Source organism: Mastomys coucha, unplaced genomic scaffold, assembly GCF_008632895.1.
Source record: "Mastomys coucha isolate ucsf_1 unplaced genomic scaffold, UCSF_Mcou_1 pScaffold22, whole genome shotgun sequence".
Classification (NCBI taxonomy): Eukaryota; Metazoa; Chordata; class Mammalia; order Rodentia; family Muridae; genus Mastomys; species Mastomys coucha.
The window spans coordinates 24,294,983-24,317,882 of NW_022196905.1; the positions used below are offsets into that span (position 1 = coordinate 24,294,983).

At 49.1% G+C, this 22,900-nt stretch overlaps 1 protein-coding gene across 3 annotated transcripts in view; it reads left to right on the plus strand.

The window, feature by feature from the left end:
• Gck (glucokinase) overlaps positions 1 to 22,327 on the plus strand; it is a 41,151-nt gene extending 18,824 nt beyond the window's left edge. Inside the window, exons 1-11 of one of the 3 annotated variants that reach the window (XM_031338413.1) lie at positions 6,940 to 7,095; positions 12,271 to 12,433; positions 12,835 to 12,989; positions 13,966 to 14,085; positions 16,301 to 16,396; positions 16,502 to 16,601; positions 18,566 to 18,749; positions 19,871 to 20,026; positions 20,819 to 21,052; positions 21,308 to 21,459; positions 22,057 to 22,327. In XM_031338413.1, the coding sequence (XP_031194273.1) occupies positions 7,039 to 7,095; positions 12,271 to 12,433; positions 12,835 to 12,989; positions 13,966 to 14,085; positions 16,301 to 16,396; positions 16,502 to 16,601; positions 18,566 to 18,749; positions 19,871 to 20,026; positions 20,819 to 21,052; positions 21,308 to 21,452 (1,410 nt within the window). In that variant the 5' untranslated portion in view covers positions 6,940 to 7,038 and the 3' untranslated portion in view covers positions 21,453 to 21,459; positions 22,057 to 22,327. Of the gene's footprint in view, positions 1 to 6,928; positions 7,096 to 12,270; positions 12,434 to 12,834; positions 12,990 to 13,965; positions 14,086 to 16,300; positions 16,397 to 16,501; positions 16,602 to 18,565; positions 18,750 to 19,870; positions 20,027 to 20,818; positions 21,053 to 21,307 lie in introns of those variants that run through there. The other 2 variants (XM_031338411.1, XM_031338412.1) reach the window with 2 other exon arrangements.
• Positions 22,328 to 22,900: the final 573 nt, after the last annotated feature.

Sequence of the window (22,900 nt, forward strand, 5' to 3'; positions counted from 1 at the left end):
CTTCCTCCTCCTCCTCCTCTTACTCCTCCTCCTCCTTCTTTTTAACTGTGATTCCTATTTCCTCACATACTGTATTAGAGTTTTCTAAAGGAACATGACTGACAGAATTATATATTAAAAGGAGATTTACTAGAGTGGCTTACACCACATGGTCTGGGTGATCCAACAGTGCCTGTTGGTCACAATGGAGAGGCTGAAAATCTGGTAGCTACTCAAGTCACTTTCTAGAGTCTAGAAATCGCCACCGTCCAGGAATGGGGCTGAAGACAAGGATGACTCCTGGGGAGGCCAGGCTCTGATATCAGTGAAGAAAGGCAACTGCTTGGCAGCACCAGAGTAGATGAACATTTAGCATTGGGACAGAACCGCTCTGCATCTCACCTGGACTCTGCTCCATTCCCACCCAATGCTCCTCCTCCTGCCCCCTCGCAGTCTGGCCCCATTCCATGCCCCGCCTTGCGCTCTGTCCCGCCCCCATTCTATGCCCCGCCCCTTGTCCCATTCCCACTCCAGGCAGAGTTCTGGTGTCTCAATGTCACTCCTGACAGTTCCCTCAGACCTTCATTCCCTCCTGCTCTCAGAGACAGGCAGACTGGCCACCACATTCCCTCACCTGCCACCTTCATCTGCTTCCTCAGAGGAAGCAGCTCTGAGGTTGTTTCCTGTCCCATGTGTCCCTGGCCCTAGAATGCGCCACGTCTAGTAAGGAAGAAGGAAGTCTTGGACAAATGATCCCAGCACCTAGGAGGTGGCAGTAGGAGGATTGTGAGTTTGAGGCTATCATAGCTATACAGCAAGACCCTGTCGCAAAGGAGGAGGAGCAAGAGGCGCTTGAATCTTAACAATCTTTTAATCAGAATGGCCTGGGTATGAATCCCACTGAGTGGATGGGTAATCTCTTAACTGTCCATGGGCCTCAGTCTCCACAAAGCACATAAGCTGTAATTTGGTCAAAATTCTGCCATAGCATCTTACGAGAGATCGTCGATGATCTCAGATAGCTGTGGCATTTGTTAGGGTGTGCTCTGCTGTCTCTTAATCTATCTCCCTCCTGTTCTCCATCCCCGCTCTCCTGGTCACAAACCACTCCTTACCGTTGGACACCTCCCACTCACCAGGCCTATGGACTGCCCCTTTACACAAAGGCCCAGCCAATTTCTAGTCCACTCTGCACTAAGCAAACACTTGCAACACTCATTGGCCTCCATACCCTATTGCATCAGTCTGCCTGTACCTGGAACTAATACTGAGGGCAGCCAGAGAACAGGCCAGTTGGGGGTAGGCTGGCATTGTGGGCTCCCTGGCATCCACTTCGTTTCCCTCTAGATAAGGAGCCTGGAAATTTGGCCAGCTTAACTATGAATCTGGGCCTTGGACCTTTTGTACAAAAAAAATAGCGATACTCCTCTATTTTGTTCTTTTTTAAACTTAATTTTAAAATAATACTCAAGCCATGTGTGGTGGCTTCTGCCTTTAATCCCAGCACTTGGAAGGCAGAGGCAGGTGAGTCTCTATGAGTTTGAGGCCAGTCTGGCCTATATAACAAGTTGAAGAAAATACATTTATATACACACACACACACACACACACATACACACATATATATGTATACATATATGTGTATATATATATACACACACATATATACACATATATATACATTTTATTATATATGCACTATATATGTACATATATGTGTATCTATAATAAAACTACTCATATTTACACCATTATGGTGTAATATTTGTTATATTTCCTCCAACATAAACATCATCAACATCTTCTACACATATCCATGGCAAAAACCACATCTTTTTTTTTTTTTTTTCCGAGACAGAGTTTCTCAAAAAACCAGTTCCAGGCTGTCCTGGAACTCACTCTGTAGACCAGGCCACAAACTCAGAAATCCACCTGCCTCTGCCTCCCAAGTGCTGGGATTAAAGGCGTGCGGCACCACCGCCGGCTGCAAAACCACATCATTAACAAAAAATATCAAGGGACTGGAGAGATGGCTCAGCTGTTAAGATCACTGACTGCTCTTCCAGAGGTCCTGAGTTCAATTTCCAGCAACCACATGTTGGCTCACAACCATCTGTAATGAGATCTGATGCCCTCTTCTGGTGTGTCTGAGGACAGCAACACTGTACTTATATATAATTAATAAATAAATCTTAAAAAAAAAACAATATCAAAAAGAAAAAGCCATTTGCTTCATGTTAGCAACCTGTTAACAACCCCACTTCTGTTTTTAAAAATTGCTTTCAAGACTTGGAGACTTAAGACAAGTGGACTTTACTGTCCTGCATGGTTTCTGTGGGTCCAGCAGGTGGTATGCCTTATGGTCTCTCCTGAGATTTAGTCAAGGGAGTGGCTGGGCAGCATCATCAGGGAGCTTGATTGTGGCTGATAGATCTGCTGCCAACATGGCAGATTATCAGTGTCTTCACTTTTTCCTCCCAGTGTTATGGAGACACCTTCTTCCATGTCGTGCTCTCACCGGATGGCACTTGACCTCCCTCAGAGGGAACAGACTGAGAGAGAAGAAGACAGGAGCCACAGTGTCTTGTGGCATAGCTGCCATCATTTCTGCAAGATCCTATCTAGTACTCAAGGTAGACCTATGCACACAGGGAATACAGCTGAAGTGCATGCCAGATCAGTGTCTAGTAGAGAACTGCAGGAAGGTGGCTGTAATCCCTTTAAACAGACCATCATTGACATCTTTGCATGCTGTATTAGTTAACTTTTGCTGTGACAATGTCTGCTAAGAAACAACTTAAGGAGAGCCTTATTTTGGCTTCACAGTTTTAGGGGACACAGTCTGATGTGTTTATAAAAAAATAAAGAAAGATAAAGAATTTGTTCTACGGGGGTGTGGTGAGGTATGGGGAAGGGGGTGCCTCGGCAGGCCCATGCCAAGGCATCCCTTCCCCCTGAGGGACCAACTACACAACAGTATAGAATAGAATAGAGTTTATGTATGGCATGGGGAGGGAAGTTAAGAGGGTAGTAGAGACAGAGAAAGGCAGAGTAGAAAAGTAGAGTCCAGCCATAGCCATGAGCACGTGGACAGAGGAGGAAGGGAAGGGGACAAGGAAGGGGAGAGCAAGAGAGAAGCAAAAGATGAGCAAGAGAGCAAGAGAGGGAGGGGGGCAAGTACCCTTTTTATAGTGGGTCAGTACCTGTTGCCAGGTAACTGTGGGGGTGGAGTTTAGACAGAATGCTAACACAGTCCATCATGGCAGGGAAGGAATAGCTATAGACAATGAGGCATCTGTTTTCACACTGAGTCCACAGTCAGAAAACAGAGAGAAGACAGGAAGTGGAGTTGTTATGGGGACTGTTTAAATCTAACATAACTCAAACACCAGGTCAATGCAGATGATAAAAATGTGTTGTAATCAAGCAGATACTATTGTATCAGGGCTGCAGACCAGACTCCCGAGCTAAACTGCAACAATGAGCCAGAATATTTAAGCTTGCAAACATCACAAACATCTGTGACAAGTTATTGTTACATTTTTCCATCAGTCAGGATAGGCGTTGATTCCTGAGCCTGAGAACATGAGCGTAGTTTAACTCTGCCAGAAAGATGGAGGTTGTCCTTGAGATGACTGAACTCAGACAACTCTGTCCTAACAAGAGAAGCTGTGCAGTTGGAAAGTCCCCTAGCACCTGGGACCTTGAACTTAGTTTCCCCCTAATATTAAATGGAGTCTGAAAACAAAATGGCAGTACTTAGGACGTTTCTTTTGCTTGTCCCTAACAGGGTCTGGCTATAAAACTATAAGACCTGCCTCCCAGTGACTCACTTCCTCTGGTGAGGCTCCATCTCCTAGAGGTTCCACAACATCCCAAAATAGATAGCACCCCAGCTGTGAGGAACATCCCACGTGCTAACATTAGAGATCTGCCTGTGAGCTGGAGAGAGGGCTTGGCAGTAAGAGCATTCGTTGCCTGTTTTTCTGGGTTCCACTCCCAGTACCCACATAGCATCTCACAACCATCTGTAATCCAGTCTCAAGGTATCCGATGACCTCTTCTGGCCTCCTCCAGTGCTGCACACTCAGAGCGTACCAACATGCATGCAGGAGAACACCCATATACATTTTAAAAAAATAGATCAACCGTATCTTTTTCAAAAATATTTTTGTTTTAAAATTTTAACTTATTATTATTATTATATGTGTTTATGGCACACTTGTTGAGCTCAGACAACAGCTCTGTGGAGTTCGTTCTCTCCATCTTTCTTTTTCTTTAATTTATTTTATGTTTATGGATGTTTTGCTTGCATGTATGTCTATGCACTATGTGTGTGCCTGGTACCCAGAGAGATCAAAAGAGGGAAGTGGAATTACAGAAAGTTGTGAATTATTACCATGTGGATGCTAGGAATTGACCCTGGGTCCTTTGGAAGAGCATCTAGAGCTCTAAACTGCTAAGCCATCTCCCCATCTCTTACTCCCTCATCTTTCCATGGTTCCAGAGATCAGACTCAAGCCCTCAGGCTTCCATGGCAAGTACTCTAGCTGCTGAGCCATCTTGTCAGCTTTCCCATTGCCTTTGGTACAACTGCATGGAAGTGCTGCGCAGTGCTGTGGCTTGGCTTTTTTTTTTTTTTTTTGATACTACAATGAATAAGCCTGATTATCAGTTACTATACTCGTCCCCTTGAGGTAAATAAAAAGAAAATGCAGCCACGTTTATGAATTGGCTTCTTGAACAAGGCACGGGGATGGGGTGGGAAGGGGATGCTCACTGGGTAAAAGCACTTGATGTGCAAGTGAGAGAACCCGAGTTTGAGTTCCCAGTACCCACATAAAAGCCAAGCATGGCTATATATAAACACCAGAAGCTGAAGGACAGAGACAGGCAGAGTTCTGGAGCTCACTGGACAGCCAGCTTAGCTAAGAACATGAACTTCATGTTCAGTGAGAGACCATGTCTCAAACAAAGAAGATGTCAAGTGATAGACAAAGACACGCATATCCTCCTCCTCTGGCCTCTTTTGCATGGCAGTTCATAGGTGCATGCACCTGCACACGCACACACACACACACACACACACACACACACACATGCATGTGCACACACATATGCATGCACCTGCACACAAATACCACACACACACACACATACACACACACGCAAGCATGTGCACACAAACACACACATATGCATTCATGTGCACACACATATATGCATGCATGCGCACACATGCATACATGTATCTGCACACGCAAGCATGCATCTACACACAAACACCACACACATGCATGCAAACACATGCATATACATACATGTAACTCATGTATACATGCATGCATACACACAAACACACACGTGCTTACATACACATGAGAGGAGAAAAAAGGGAGGTGTAAGGTTACCAACTAGGATAGAAAATGATTCATTTAGTCTGCTAACTTTCCTCTATCAAAGAAAAGATGAAGATGGGGAAATGCCCTAACTCACAGCTGCAAAGCTCTGTTTTTCTCCAAATCCTAAGCAGACACAGTGTTCATGCAGCTTCCCATGTCTTGTATGTCCATCATGAGATCTCGTCCCTAAAGCACCTTCTGTCCTGATCCCTCTTCTCCAGGGGCCTATCCAGTCACGACTCTTGAATGTAGGAAGAACATCGTGTTGCATGCCCTTTCTGCAGAATGGTGCTCTGGGACAAGGTAGATTCGCAGGAGGGTGGGTGTGAGTTGTTAGAATCTTGTTCTGGGTGCTTAGCCAACTGGGTCCCATTTATCCCTCAAAGGTGCAGTGAATGGAAAGAGAATCACTCCTTGGAACATGTTCTGGGAGGATGCTTGTTGCTCATGTGTAGTCAGGCTAGCTGAGATAGAAATCAGCTCGGTTTGTGTCTGGCTTTGCATTGGTTCACAACCCTCCTCTCACCTCCCAGAGGTTGTCCAAGACCAGCCACCACAAGTTCAGGCATGAGCTCAACCCCAAAACAAAAGAGTCAGGGGTTGGGTAGTCAGGGACTTGTCATATGAGGTCTGGTGAGGCTAGCTTTGCTCTATTTTGGGAAAGTGATCAATCGTGTCAAGGGGTGACCACACTGGCCAATCTTGGGAGAACCTGGCATTTTGACAGGCACCCTATGTACTCTGACCTACTTGCCAATGGTAGCTAATTTTAGCAGAGCTTGGAGATGCCAGCAAGTGCAGAGTATGTTGGGGTCACTCCTGGACAAACCCAAAGAAAGGACTAGGAAGTATCTGAACCTCATAGAAGAGCCCAGAATGTCCTGAGCATTGCTGTCACAAAATCTAACAGCCTTTTCCATCCTATTTCTTGCTATTTGGATTCGAGGCAATTTCAGGAGATTCCACAACAACAACAACAACAAAAACTGATAAAAATGCGTATTGTTTTACTTGCAGTGGGAGGGGGTGCCAGGGAAGCCAGAGGGCCTACATCTACTCCTGCTTGTAGGTGCACAGGTGTTCTTCCCATCTGCCCCACCTCATGCCGTGGCCAAACTGTCTTTTCCACAAACTTGTGGCTTCCTTTCCTCCAGCTTCTCCTTCCCACCCAAGTTCCATGGTGGAGTCCCAGACTGTGTGACGTGCATAGTCAACCCCTCTATGAATGAAACCCCATGAGGATCCCCACTATTCCCAAGTCTGAAGCCTCACTTGCACACACAGCTTCTCATGCCTACCTGTTTCAAAGCATCCGATTATCATCTTCTGTAACAAATCTGGAAGGTGGGATGTCAGTGGGTTGGCTCCTGCCACCTCATCAACCTCTCCACAGCAACTCCAACCAGTGTTCAGAGAGCCTGTCTCATAGCCCTGTCCCTGTGGCCTTTGTCAAACCTGACCCCACGTGGTTCTTTGTCCTGGCCCTGGCCCTGACCCTGTGACAGTAAGCAGGGTATTTTAGGAGCCACCTCACAGACCCATTAGTGCAGAAGTCCTTGGCTGCCTGTCTTTTGCAACACTCAGCCAGACAGCCCTCACCTGCAACAGGTGGCCTCAGGAGTCAGGAACATCTCTGCTTCCCCAACGACCCCCACTTATGCTCAGAGAGATGGATGTGGATACTACAAGGAGTGGAGCCCAGTCGTTGACTCTGGTAAGGGTCACTCACAGGACAAAGGCTTTGAATTGGGGGGGGGGACCCTGAGAACATCGTGCTTGGGTTGGGGAGAGGGATCGGTACAATGGTCCTTGAAGGACAGGTCCAATCCTGTAGGAGACCCAGATATGCCCCTTCTTCCCTATATCCCTTCTCACTGGTGCCATGATTGTCCAGCTCTTGAGGAGCCCATGGGGGCTTGTTTCTGGGATGACATTGCTAGCTTGGGGACGGTTTCTGAGTGCTGCTCTTCTCTAAGGGATACCTCGTGGCTATACTTGGAAGAGCGTGGGGCTCTCTTCCCCATGAGTATGGGGATGACTGACCTAGCTAGGGCCACTTACTCCTTTGTGTATAGCCACAGGGCCTGGGAAAAGAGGGGCCAGGCTAAGGCTGGGCATGGGGGCACTGACACTATCTCTGGACCTTTGGGACTGTAGCTTCTGTCTGCCGTGTTCTGTGGCCCTTGTCCAAATCCTCTACGGTCCACAGTTCCTTGGGGCCACCTTTCCCAGTGCTAAGGTGGTAAACACAACACTTGATGGTGTCTTCTTTTTTCCTGTATTATAAGTTGGGCTGTCAGAGCCTGCTCAGGGGATCTGTCCCTGCCAACTCCACCCCTCCCACTTTTGCTATTAGGTCCCTATGACCTAATCCAGACTTGGAGCCTTAAAAAGGTCTCCACGCTAAAGGCTTTCGAGTGTGTTTCCCCCACTGTTTGACTGAACAGATCCTCACACAGCCAGCCATATGTACTTGGGATAGATATGCACAGGCAGATAAGATTGCTTAGATGGGTTTCCCAGGATGCCCAGTCCCCGCAGATGTCTGCTGCAGCTGCTCAGGCTAATCCATGTGATCCACCTAATGTGTCTCTTCCTAACCCCCCTAGACCTTAAGCTGTCAGCAGATGTATATAGGTTCTCTAGATCTTACCACATCTCTGTCCTGTGCACCCTGTCACGGTACCCAGATTCTGGAGACAGCCTAACGCCACCTAGTTCCACCCTGTCCCAAGAAGTCTGCATTCTGTAGCAGGGCATCTCTAGCCTTCTCAGGGTTGTCGGGGTCACTCCCTTCTCCCCTCTATGCAACTTCCCCACTTTCTAGGAAAGTGAAGAACTGCACCCCCCCCAGCCCACCCTGACACCTTCTTCCTCACCTCACTCCCCAGCCCAGCTCTACTGTCACATAATTCCCTTCCACGACTCTCTGTGAGCACTGCCCTCGCGTGGTACTGAGCTTGGACAGATGATTCTGGACAGGCAGACAGCAAACGCTCTCAGCTCCTCTCTAACATCCCACGCACCACACAGCACACTGCCCAGAACTGGCATCAGCTCAGGAAACCTGCCCGTGCCCTTCAGGGAGTTCAGGGGAGGGGAGTCCTCCCACAGGAAAAGCCCTGTTTGCTTGTGGCCGTGAACCTTGGTTATGTGTCCTGTGACTTTTCAGACAAGGTCCACGAGAGGATCTAGCAAGCTAACAGGGTCTCCCTGCAACACAAGGTAGTTCTAGAGACACGTGAGAATGGCTAACTGGACACCTGCCAAAGTCAGGTCCTTTAAATCATGCAGGAAGGAGTCCAATGGGTGGGTGTAGGCTCCCAGTCCAGGCATCTGCTTACAACCCAGCTCTGCACACTTGGCTCTGTAGGCTCTGCACACCACGGCTTTGTGGGAGTATATTGTACAGTGTGTGTTCAGTATCTTGGGAGTGTCTTGGAATGATTCGGGAATATGGGGGAGTCCCAGGGATGCCCACGGTGGGCCTGGCCCAATATCTGTGCTCCTGTGCATAACCCACAGGGATTGTTAAGTAGACTTCGTCACGACATGATGCCCACTTCCCCTCCCAACCCCACAGCCTGAGGTGGTGAAGCCTCTCTTCGTCAGACCTCCTCAGGGTTGCACACTGAGCTGGTGCTCGGAGCATAGGCATCTTCAGACTCAGTGCACACCGAGGAAGGGGCTTCTGTCTCCAAGGATGAGACGCACAGAGCCCGTTAGCTACTGCAACCTAAGCCTCTTCCAGCACCCACCCTCCAACCTGCATCACCAGGATTGGGGAAGACGCGTGGGGGTATGTGAGGTGTCCTTCTAGCCAGTGATCTGAGTCAGTATGAGAAGTACTGAGGCATGGCTGGTTTGGCCAAGACTCAGAATGAGGGTTCTGTGGCCAGGTTCTACCACTGGGTGGCAGTCTCTCCACTTCCCTAAAGCCTCATGAGCATGCAGACCTAGTTTGTTGGAAATTTCTGTAGAAGGATCTCAATATTAAATAGATTTTTAAATGTTGGCAGATCCACAGGCCATATGAAATTCTGTTTATGAGAGTGGGTCTGGGCCCTTCTTACCCCTTCAATGCCACAAAGTACTACCCGCTTCTCTGGACGGGCTGCAGAAGGTGGCATGGTGGTGGTAGGTGTCTTGGGTTTATTTGTCATGGCCTTGCAGGTGAATGCAGGGTCTTAGGGTTTGTTTGTCTTGTTTCATAGTAGAGGAGGTTCTTGTGTACTTCCTGGGACATGCTCATATATTCTATGTCCTGAAATTGCTGAATCAAAATTAAATTTTGATAGAGACAGTACATGGCCCTCTGGACATTTGGCATTCAGTTTGGCTTCAGTGATGCCCAGGCCTTCAGGGTACACTGGCATAGAAGCTGCAGAGCCAGGACCAATCCAGGACACGTGCTCTTTCCAACATCTGTATAAAGGTGATGACACAAACATATTGGCCCTGATGATCCTTTGCCACAGTGAAATAAGAAACAGCAGGTACCATTCACTATATTCTCACCAGTATGCTCTAAGCTCTGGGCAAGTTCTCCTCAACTCCAAAAAGAGGGCACAAGTCACTTGGAGCCCTCGTCAGTCAGAGTCCAGCTACATACTACCCAGTCACCCTGGGTCATCTTCCTAGCCTTCATCTTCATCCACTTTACAGACCCCAGCCTGCAGTGTTGACTCCTCTTATGAAGAGTCTTGAACTGAAGGCAACCTTAGCCCTCACCTTCAACCTCATCCTCACCTGGGGTCCTGGCCTCTAGTCACTAGGAGGAGCAACCACTACAGAGAGGCAGGATGGGGTCTGCCATGGCCTGAGGGTTGAACCTTGGTTAAGATCAGCCCTTCTTGTGCCATGAGACCATAGATAGCTTATAATTGGGTCCCTTGGATTTTTTGTTTGTTTGTTTGTTTTGGTTTGTTTTTTGAGACAGGGTTTCTTGCCACTGACTCCCAAGTACTGGGATTAAAGGCATGTGCCACCACCGCTGGCCGGTTACTGGGTCCCTCTGTACTGCTGTACCTCAGGGGAGAAGACAGGCGTTCTGTGGCTGCTAGTTCTCAGGAAAGCGTACAAATCTAGGAGAGACACAGTGGAGGCCCTGGGTGTTGCTTTGGGGACATCCTGGACTGCTGCATGCCACCTGGATTGTTCCACAGAGTGCTGAGTGTGTCTGTGGAGGCCTTCTCTACAGGGCTGACAGCGGAAGCCACTGCCACGCGCTTACTCACTCCATGCTCAGCTGATGTTGGTGCATGAGGGGGCATCTTCGTCCGGTTGGTGCCTTTGTCAAAACTCTTGTCAGCCCCATTCCTTTCTGACTTCCCTGGGTTTAAACTTCAGGTGAGGTCCTTTAAAAAAAAAAAAGTGGCCATCAATCAATGTCTTTTAGGAATGCTTTTGGTTAAAGGAAAGCAAGAGACCCATGGCTTATGGAACTGCAAGTAGAGTTGCATAATCTGCATGCAGAATTGGACAGGCCTAACATCAACACCTCTTCTTTGCCATATGCAATTGGCTAACAGTCTCTTCCTCCCAGACTTGTCTCCATGGTTACCAGGTGGCTGCTGCTATGCCAGTTATCACATCTGTACACAGCTGTGTTCACAAACTATGAGGCACCAAAGTCCCCTCTCCTGAGAAAATCGGGCTTCCTTCCACCTGTCCTTGATCAGAATCGAGTCCTATGCCCACACTCCAGGTACAGGAGATAGAATTACTGTGCTTGGCTTAGTCTAGTCAGGGTTTACTGTTCTACCCAGCCTTCCTGAGTAAAGCCTGGGTAACTGAGGAAAAAGATGTCCCCACTGCAGTCCCAATTCCTCTAGCCAGCTGAGCTTATGTATAAGACACAAGAAGTATAGATCCTCATAAAAGAAAATGGATCCGTAGCTTTCATAAGAAGGGTTCTCGTTATTCTTTTATTTTTATTTTTTATTTTTTTGGTATTTTAGACACAGAGTTTCTCTGTGTAGCCCTGGCTGTCCTGGAACTCACTCTGTAGACCAGGCTGGCCTTGGCTGTCCTGGAACTCACTCTGTAGACCAGGCTGGCCTCGAACTCAGAAATCCACCTGCCTCTGCCTCCCAAGTGCTGGGATTAAAGGCGTGTGCCACCACTGCCCAGCTCATTATTCTTTTTGGTTCAAAGTACAACTATATCTTTGCAACTATTTCTTACTGCCCAGGCTACCAACAATTGCATGAATACGCAATTGTCCAAAGTGGGCAGCCATAAGCTGCCCACCTGTACAGTCCAGATATTCTTGAACTACCATGTGAGGGTGAGTCCTACACCTTGGCCATCCACATGCAGGAATGGCAGTGTTGGATCTGAGCTATTCACACACAGGTCTCCCATGTCAGTATGGAGCATGTCCTCCCTCTCTACTTAAAGCCTGCGCACTGTGGATGGCCATGCTCTGATAGCTAGACCCCTGTTTGGTATTAGAGGTCATTCCAGCTACTCTAGTCTTGGCTACCCTGTGCATGCTGACTGGCCTATTCATTCTGTAAAGCCTTACAGTAGAAAAATATTGACTCTTTACACAGTGATGCCAGCCCCAGTTCTGCCTCACCAAATTCCTATTTAGAGAGCATTTTCTCCCCTCACCCAAACTCTTAGGGGCAATGGGAGGCATTGTGCTGCAAAGGTCTTGTCAAGGACAAACGCTACCCAGCTCCCTACTGCTCGCCACTCCTGAGTACCCAGGCTAATAATCATTGAGGGGCTGGCCCTGGAATATTTGAAATAAACTATGGTAAATAGTCTAAGATGTGGCCTATCTTGCATTGGGGATCAGAGGGCAAAAGGAGCCCCTTGGTGTGTGGTAGCTTCTAGTGGCAGCCACAGCTGCTCCTATCCCCCCCTCCTCCTTGAATAGGTAGAGCAGATCCTGGCAGAGTTTCAGCTGCAGGAGGAGGACCTGAAGAAGGTGATGAGCCGGATGCAGAAGGAGATGGACCGTGGCCTGAGGCTGGAGACCCATGAGGAGGCCAGTGTAAAGATGTTGCCCACCTACGTGCGTTCCACCCCAGAAGGCTCAGGTACCTCAGGGCTCATCTGTCCCTAGACAGAACCTTCTAGGCAAATGATGACACCCCCAAATCACTGGACCGGTGTTTGTCCAGCTGTCTGAAGCCCTGCGGAACTCAGGCCCAGCCTAGAGCTGTCTGTCAATCCTTGGGAGAATTGGCTTTTTTGTCTCTAAGTTCACTTGGGGAATCGCTTCCTTATCCAGGGGTCTGGTCTGTTACTCTAGGTCTCATGTAACTCCCTAGGTTCTAGCTGCCTCTACTCACCTTTGACCCTTCCACAGGTTGCTCTAGCATTACCCCACCCCCAGTGCCTAGGCTAGCATTCCCTCACCCATATTGTCTGGGCTCCCCATACCTAGTCCACCCGTCAGGTAGGCCCTGAAACTGAATATCTCTCCCTTTGCCTGCAGAAGTTGGAGACTTTCTCTCCTTAGACCTGGGAGGAACCAACTTCAGGGTGATGCTGGTGAAGGTGGGGGAGGGGGAGGCAGGGCAGTGGAGCGTGAAGACGAAACACCAGATGTACTCCATTCCTGAAGACGCCATGACGGGCACTGCTGAGATGGTGAGCAGCCGGAGGGGCTGTCGAAGGAGGGCTGGTGGTCAAGGTCATCCAGGATCTCAGGAGGGTTCCAAGGACAGGAGTGATGGAGGGCCACCCAGCTTCAGCGACCCAAGAAGGTGGCTCAGAGGCTTAAAGTATCCCAAGTCCCAATCCCAGTCTGCCCAGAACAAGAAGGGGCTGAAGAAAGGTCAGCAGTGGGAGAAAAACTCAGCTTCGGTCCGATTCCCTACAGGAAAAGCAAAGCTTAGTGAAGCCATGCTTACCCAGCCTTCCTCACAGGCCACCACTACCCACTAACTGGATATGCCAAGTGGCATGGCAGAAGCCACACTGTCCAAGCAGCAAGGGTCCCTAAGCATGAGGAAGGTGCAGATGAGAGACCTAGAAATAGAAGGAGCGCGGGGTTAAGATAGAGCTCCCCCAAGACATCCCCAGGGACAAGGCAAAACCCATTACCAGAAGGGCGGCCAGGCAAGAGGTTGCCCGTAGCCACTCAGTCTTCCTCTAGCAAGCCTTGAACTGGGCATGTCATGACACAGCTCCCTCACCCACCTGCAAAGTGCTCAGCAACGTCCAGTCATGTGAGCGGTTCCACCGGAAGGGATGAGGGCCGACCTTCAGCAGGGCTCAGGTGGCCAGAATACCTGGGAAACAGCAAAAGAGACAGAAATCATAGTCAGGGCCAAGAATGGACTTCCACCCAGAGCTTCACAGGACAGCCATTCAGGTTTGACACCAGCCAGTCCTGTGCTGTGTGACCTTGTTCTGGGGTCTGCAACCTGCAGGGTTCTCCATCCAGGGAAGTACAGGGCCTGAGTCCTGTGGAGAAGCAAACTCCAGACAGGCCCAGCATACAGTTGCAGGCTCTGGGGTCAAATGCCTTAATGTCTCCGAGAGGCACTTTGGTACAGTCCCTGGAGAAGAGAACTGCTACTGTCCCAGCCCTGACCTAATACCATGCTGCTGCAACTCCTAGCTCTTCGACTACATCTCTGAGTGCATCTCTGACTTCCTGGACAAGCATCAGATGAAGCACAAGAAACTACCCCTGGGCTTTACCTTCTCCTTCCCTGTAAGGCACGAAGACATAGACAAGGTGAGCCAGGTGGAGGAGAGGGGAGGGAGGTGGATGGATGGAAACACACTTGGGAAGAACTCTGTTTAGACTGCCTTCAGTTGCAGCTCCCCAACCCATGATGAGAAAGAGGGGATTGCAACTGTGTCCTCCCACCCCATCACTTCCTATCTATAAAGCTCTGGCAAATAGACATAAATTAGCTGATTCTTACTGTGTTGCAAAGCCTCTCAGGAGATATGTTATGGTCACCCCAGTACAGATAAAGAAACAGGTTAAGCAAGTTGCTTGTAGTGGGAGGTGGCAACAGGCTGTAAGAGTAAGGCCCAGCCAGCTCACGGAGTCAGAAGTGAGAAAGTTCTGAGAATCTACCCACCAGCAAGCACAACCTCGTGAGTTACATCACACAGATACACAGACAGACATACACACACACATAGAGACACACAGACAGATACACACACACAGAGACAGACACACACAGACACAAAGACACACACACACACATAGACATACATACATACAGACAGACACAGACAAACACATACAGACACACATGCACACACATACGTGAATGTAACTTTTATTCTCCTGATCTACCTGTTGTCTGGAGGCTCACTGCCTCTGTCTGCTAACCTAGGCCTAGTCCTGGAAGCTTCTAGCCTCCATACAGTCTAACCTAGGCCTAGAATGTTGTCAGCCTCTGAGACTTGCTGCTGACTAAGCTCACCCTTTCTTATTCTTTCTGAACTCTAGCTGGCTCAGCTCAGCTGTTCTGGTTCAGATTTCTCTCCAAGCTGACTGACTCAGTCTGGCTTCTTTCTCCTCCTCTCTTAAATTGCTCTGCATGGCCTCAAACTACCACTAGCAATCTGTTCTAATCTTCAGGCTCTTTCTCATTCTTTGACTCGCTCTGTCTTTACCTGTGTCTAGCTTGTTCTCTCTTCAACCTGTCTCTGTAAAACTCTCCAGTAAAACTGCCACCTTGCTCTTTTTTTTCCCTTTTTTCTATGCTCTTTCAAGTAGCTTCCCTTTCCCCTCTCTTCTCATGAGAATTGGGCATATCCTATTCTGTCAACTCTTTCTCTGATTCGTCACTTTGTCTGTCACTCAATTTGACACCACTTTCAAACATGGGTGCTTCCTCTTGCAAACTAACATCACCTTCATTGTTTGGGATCAGAGGTGTGTCCTAATAGTAGGTCTGTATTCCAGCCAAAGGGATTAAAGATATGTGAGCCACATCCTAACTGAACATAGGGGTTTTTTTTCCCCTTTAGTAAATAACACAATCTCAGGATTCACAGTGTGATAAAATATCCTACAACACACACACACACATGTGCACATACATATATCATAAGATCTCTGCTTTAGTTTCCTTTGTAGTTACTGTAAATAAGTAGTCTTCTGACAAAAGCAACTTAGGGGAGAAAGGCCTTAATTATTGTTCCAGGTTATAGTTCATCGCAGCAGGGAAGTCATAGGCGGGAGCTTAAAGGTTGGTTGTATCACATCCACGATCAGAGACAAAGAGCAAAGAATGCATGCTTGCTTGAGTTCAGTTTGTTTTCTACACATCCCTGCCTAGGGAATGGAGACACCTACTGGAAGAAAGTCTTCCCACCTCAATGTAATCAAGACAACTGTCCATAGGCCAACTTAATCTAAACAACCCCTTATTGAGACTCCCTTCCCAGCTGACAAAGCAAATCTTTACAACCTCTGTCAGAGACAAAACCAGGTCACACCCAAAGGGACAAAAGCAACAGCCAATCCCCCACCTCCTGTAGTTTTTAAAGCCCCAAGATCCACAGAGACAGCGCATTTGGTTTGTCCATGTGTACCAGGGTTCACTATAAAAGAGGAATCCAATGTTATTCAGCACTGCTCTCCCAGGCTCTGCCTGGCCTACCTCTACTCTGAAATCCTATCCCTAAGCTTTGCTGCTCAGCATTCTTAGGCCGGGCTTATAGAGCATTTACCCCAAATTCTCAAGGTCCTGGGTTCACTGAGTGTGTGTGTATGTGTGTGTGTGTGTGTGTGTGTGTGTGTGTGTGTGTGTGTGTGTGTGTGTGTGTAGAAAATTGTTCTCAGTGCCTCTCAAAGATAATGTGAATCTACTTCCTCAAATGTGAAATAGGGGTTGGGAGTGTCATGGCCTTATGGCCTGGTTGGTTTGAAGACCACAGCTCCCTGCCAGTGCAGCAGCCATGAGGCCATCCTATCCCTACAGGGCATCCTGCTCAATTGGACCAAGGGCTTCAAGGCCTCCGGAGCAGAAGGGAACAACGTGGTGGGACTTCTCCGAGATGCTATCAAGAGGAGAGGGGTGAGCATGCTTTGCCCGGCCTGAGGGGCTGTCCTGAACATGTCCTCCTTCATCACAGGGCCCTCTCCTCAGCTCCATGTCCATAGTCTCTGTACTTCTTGGCAGGACTTTGAGATGGATGTAGTGGCAATGGTGAATGACACGGTGGCCACAATGATCTCCTGCTACTATGAAGACCGCCAATGTGAGGTCGGCATGATTGTGGGTAAGGGTTTCTCCCCCTTGCAACCCTTCCAGGCTGCACAGGGTCATAGCAGTCAATGCCAAAGCATTAACAACAAGTGCCAGTCAGAACAGGCCTGGTCCATCAGCCAGGTGGCTGTGGAGGTGTGGTGATGTAGGAACTGGCTGTTGACAGGAACATTTCAATGTTTGCAGCATTGGAGCGTTAGATAGCCTGCTAGCTGCACGCCTGGCTTGCCTATCTGGATGTAATTAAACTGCTTTATCTAGTAAATTGACCACACTGTACAAATCTGTCCAAGTGGGAGAGAATCAGCAAAAGTGGTGCCATCCACGTGGCTAGTCATCCCTGCCCCAACAGCTCCTAAACCCACTCTGGAGGGAAGGAGATTCCAGAAAAAGAAGCCACCGCTAGCTTGCACTCCTCTCTCTCTCTCTCTCTCTCTCTCTCTCTCTCTCTCTCTCTCTCTCTCTCTCTCTCTCTCTCTCAGGGGTGGGAGCTCCACACCAACTCCCTCCTCCCACCTCTGCCCTCCACTGTCTCAGAAGTTCCTGAGTTCTTCTGAAGCAATATTTGAACCAAAGCAGTTATCTGCTCTGCACAGTGGTATAGAGATGTATGTTTGGACTCTCTGGGCCCCAATTACCCAGAAAATGCTGTGTTTTAGGGAACCAGATCTCCAATGCTATGAATGTGTTTGTATTCATAGGTTCTCATCTATACTTACACTTGTGCCCTAAATAATACATGTGTTATAAACACATTATTCATTTTATATTCATACATATATAAAACATTATAGGTGTGCATATACACAGACACACAGACACACACAGACACACACAGACACACACACACAGACACATACACATACATACACACACAGACACACACATACACACACAGACATACACACAGACACACACAGACACACAGACACACACAGACACACACACACATACACACACATACACCCACATACACACACACACACACACACACACATACATATATTTGTTGCTGTTGTTGCGGTTGTTCGGGGTCTCATTATATAGTTCTAGCTGTCCTAGAACTCACTATGTAGACCAGGCCTCGAACTCAGAGATCTTTCTGCCTCAGCCTCCAGAGTGTTAAGACTATAGGTATGTGCCACCACACCCAGCTATGTGCATATATTTTAAGTTCTAACCTGACCCCTCTGCATCTCTTCTCATTTCCTACCTTTGCTTTCAATCTTGCCTTTGTAGTGAAAATTTCTCTCTCCAGATGTCCTTGGCTGTGCCTGCCTCTCCATCTCCTCCTTAACTCCTCCTGGGTCTCCCAAGACACTTCAGTATGAACTTAACCCAGCCACCTGCCCAGGCACAGCACCTCCTGTGGCATGATCCAGAAGTGATGGGTATCTTTTGGTGGCACATGACAAACTGCAGCAGGTGCTGGCTGCAGTAGCTTCTGGGTGCCTCCAAGGGCCTACATGGTGCCTTATGCACTTTCAGAGTCCTCTAAAGGGTTCAGGAGAGAGACTTCAAGATGTGCCTGCAACATGCTAGAGAACAAGGAGCTGGAGAGATGGCCAAGGAGTTAAGAGCACTTGATGCTCTTCCAGAGGACCTGGGTTCAATACCCAGCACCCACATGGTGACTCACAACTGTCTGTAACTCTAGTTCCAGGGGATCTATACCCTCCGGTGGCTTCTCTAGGAGTCAGACAGACACACATGTAGTGTGCAGACAGAACACTTATATACAGAACATTTTTAAAAATTTAAAAAGATAAAAACATGACACCTCACATTCATTTCAGGTGTCAAAACCAGATTAGCACACCTTGTTTTTCCTCCATCCCCCTGATCTCCCAGTAAGGAGCACTTGTTGGAGGGCAGTCTGCAGACTGACCCAGCTACTCTTCACTACACAGCTGCTCTAGCCATCCGTCCAACATCCATCCCCGGTTCTTATAGCCTAAATGTGCCCCATCCCTGTAGGCACTGGCTGCAATGCCTGCTACATGGAGGAGATGCAGAATGTGGAGCTGGTGGAAGGCGATGAAGGGCGAATGTGTGTCAACACTGAGTGGGGCGCCTTCGGAGACTCCGGAGAGCTGGATGAGTTCCTGCTAGAGTACGACCGGATGGTGGATGAAAGCTCAGCGAACCCCGGTCAGCAGCTGTAAGGATGCCCCCTGCCCTCCTAACCCACCCTGGCGGCTGCTCTGGCCTGGCACACCACAGCTGGGTCACAGCACATAATAGCTTGCTTATAAGCAGCTCTGGGGAGAAGCAAATTGATGATCCGTCTGTGAGCTGGCTCTTTTCTTCAGCTCAGTTACCTCCTGCCCTGTGAGGTGTGGAGCTGTCATGGTCCCACCTCTCTACTCTTACAGGTGGCCTGCCACCAGATGGCCCTGAAAGACTCTTAGCAAGGTTTATCTGGTTTAAGGCAGAAACCCCCAAAGTACATATGTATGCCAGTTCCACAAAATAAGTATTGACATTTAAGGGAATGCTGTGGGTTGGCATCTTGGGGACCAGCTGTCTTGAATCATGGCTACTTCTGGGTGTTGAGGTATGCTCCTCTAACTCAATACTTGGGAGACTGTGTCAGAGAGATTTCTTTGTGTCCCAGGCCAGCCAGGGCTACATAGCATGTTCCAAAATAGCCAGGATACATAGTGAGACCCTGTCTCAAAATAAAAGTTAACTCAGTAAATAAAATGATTGTGCCTGTCACAAGTTAGTCACCTAATGGTACCATTCTCGTGCTAACTACTTAGTTTCATATCAGAACCCCACGGGTTAGGTTATCTAATATTTGCTGAATTTCAAAACGAAAATATGGAGGCTCACACACTAGACAAAAATATACCAGGCTACCATGTGCCATGTGGGGCACCAACCCTGAGAGCCACTGAGAATAGCTAGCATCCCTTCACATGGTTGTCACTAAATTCCCAGGGTGTGGGGCTTCTCATAAGGCCTGCCTCCAGTAAGCTTTCAAAGGGACCATGGAGGCTCCTTTCTCTGTCCCTTTAATATACCAGGGCTACATGTGCTCCTCGACTGGGTTAAAAATGTGCATAATCCTAGAACCTGAAGTTTCTGAAGTCTGTGTTTACAAATGGGGGGGCAGGGTGTGAGGGCAAGGACCTTGGTTAATGGCTTCAGGGTGGGAATGAGAGAGGAATCAGTGCCCCACTGATTCACCTAACCAGTGGTCACCTCCTAACCAGAATAGGGTGCCGTGGGGATTTCCCGATGGCCAGCTGGCATAACCGACTGTTCTGTATCCAGGTACGAAAAGATCATTGGTGGAAAGTACATGGGCGAGCTGGTACGACTTGTGCTGCTCAAGCTGGTGGACGAGAATCTTTTGTTCCACGGAGAGGCCTCGGAGCAGCTGCGCACGCGTGGTGCTTTTGAGACCCGTTTTGTGTCACAGGTGGAAAGGTGCCTGAAAGGGGCTGGAGTAGGGGCCAGTGCAGGGGGAGGAGGGATAGTGTGGGGACAGACGGGCTCAGTGGACACAGAGGGATGTAGCAGGTTCTAAGGGAAGCAGAGTATTAGGTCAGGGGCACCCACCGGGGAACATGAAGCTAGACCCAATGCTCCTGGGGCCTCTGAGGGTAGTGTTTTTATAAAAAAGCCAAGGATTTGTAGAGGGTGATGATAAGGTGGGAGGGATGCCTCTGTGGGCCCATGCTGAGGCATCCCTTCCTCCTGAGAGACCAGCCATACCAGACATAGTGTATAATAGAGTTTATTTAGGGAAAGGGAGTTAAGAAGGGAGGAGAGAGAGACAGGAGAGACAGAGACAGAAAGACAGAGAGTCACAGAGAGAGAAGAGGCGCACTGGGAACTCATGGAGAGAGGGGGAGAGGGGGAAGGGTGAAAGGGAGAAAGTGATGGGGAGACAAGAGAGTCCAAGAGAGAACGAGGAGGGACCAAACAGCCCCTTTTATATAGCAAGCCAGTTCTACCTAGCTGTTGCCAGGTAATTGTTGGGCGGAACCTAGAAGGAATGCTAACACTGAGTGTCCACTGACTCAGTGTCCACGTTCCCCAGTCACTCCCCACTACTCAGAGCCAGCGTCTCTCAATTTCATGCCACAGCTCCGAAAATGTGGCATTGTCATCCTCACGATAGAGAGAATCCGGGCCCCCCAAAGGACTGTTGGGCGGACAGGTCATTCCCATTCCCCTAAGACCCTCAGTGACTTCCTTCCCCAATACTGCCCGCAGCGACTCTGGGGACCGAAAGCAGATCCATAACATCCTGAGCACTCTGGGGCTTCGACCCTCTGTCACCGACTGCGACATTGTGCGCCGTGCCTGTGAAAGCGTGTCCACTCGCGCCGCCCACATGTGCTCAGCAGGACTAGCGGGGGTCATAAATCGCATGCGCGAAAGCCGCAGCGAGGACGTGATGCGCATCACGGTGGGAGTGGATGGCTCCGTGTACAAGTTGCACCCGAGGTCAGCCTCCACCTTCGTTTGCTGCTCCAACCTCTCCAAGGGCGTGGCTTTCAGCTCCAGGCATTTGTGAGCCTATCCTGCCGGGCTCTCTCCCTGGGGCTGGAATACTAAATATACTGCAGTCTGGAGTGAGGGGTGGGAGTGAAGAGGTGGGGTGGGGGTGAAGAGGTAGGGTGTGGGCTGCCGTGTCGGGGTGGCAAGGTGGGATCTAAAGAATGGGAGTAGAAATAGCAGCCCCATTTTCCTCCTGTTCAGCTTCAAGGAGCGGTTTCATGCCAGTGTGCGCAGGCTGACACCCAACTGCGAAATCACCTTCATCGAATCAGAGGAGGGCAGCGGCAGGGGAGCTGCACTGGTCTCTGCGGTGGCCTGCAAGAAGGCTTGCATGCTGGGCCAGTGAAATCCAGGCCACAAGGACAGGGACCTGGGTTCCACGGGGACTCCACACCCCACAAGTGCTCCCAGCCCACCAGGGCAGGAGACCTATTCCGCTGCTACCCCTGGAAAATGGGGAGAGGCCCCTGCAAGTCAGCCAGTGGGACAGCCCTGGGCTCTCAGCCTGGGGCAGGGGGCTGGAAGGAAGGAGAGGATCAGAGGCACCAAAGCCTTTCTTTGCTAGAATCAATCAACTACAGAGAAAGGCGGAGCACACTCAGGACTTGCACTCTCACGATCCTTGCCTCCCACAGCTGTGGGTCTGGCTTCCCAAGGGAGTGCCTCCTGGACCTTGCCATGGCCTGGCTTCCCTAGGAACACATCTCCGTGGGGAGGTGGCTTTAGCAGCTTGGCCAGACCAGACCTAGGCACTCCAGAAGAGTAAGAGCTGCTGGTCACCCAGACCTGGCTGTTTTCAGACCTGTGGCTGAAGAGGTTGGGGAGCCATGGGAGACTGACTATCCAGCTACATGGAGGGGACTTTCCAGGCCACAGAGCATGCCAGAGACTGTTTCCTTCATATACCTCCACCTCCAAGTGGCTTACAGTTCTGGGATGAGCCCTCCCAGGAGATGCCAGAGGACAGAGCCCCAGAGCCCTTGCTCTATGGGGACCTGAAAGGAGAGGCCTCACTCTGAACTATTAGGCGCTCCACCCTCCTTCAACACTCACATCTGTAACCCAGGAGGAAAACGCAAGCCACCCTCAGTATCTCTCCGGGAGACCACCCAGGTCCCTTTCTCCCTCATCCCTGTCAGGTTTCCCAGATGCTACGCAGCCCTCTCTACACCAGCCTGGGGCTATGGGGGAGTTTTTAATTAAATATTTAAAACTACGTAATCATGGCCTGCCTGCTGTTCTTTGGCCTCTGTGGTGGTGATGGCGTACAAAGAAATAAATGTTGGGGGCTGGAGAGATGGCTCAGCGGTTAAGAGCACTGACTGCTCTTCCGAAGGTCCTGAGTTCAAGTCCCAGCAACCACATGGTGGCTCACAACCATCTGTAATGAGATCTGACGCCCTCTTCTGGTGCGTCTGAAGACAGCGACAGTGTCCTTTCATTTAATAAATAAATAAATCTTTAAAAAAATAAAATAAAATAAATTAAAAGTTTTTTTTTTTAAAAAAAAAAGAAAAAAGAAAGAAATGTCATTGACATACACAGATAGTTCCTAAACTTGGCTGTGTCTCAGTTTGCCATGCCCTCCAGATACTATATCCAGGGACAAGTGAGAAGCAGACTATAGGAACAGGCATGAGGTGACATGGGCACTGAACAGCCCCCTGCTGCCCAGACCAACCCCCCACCCAGCTGCCCTTGCAACCTATGAAAGATAGAGGCAAGGATGCCAGGCCAGGTGCCACTCTGGTTAGGGGTTGGTTCAGCTCTAGGATGGTCTCAGCAGCATTCTAT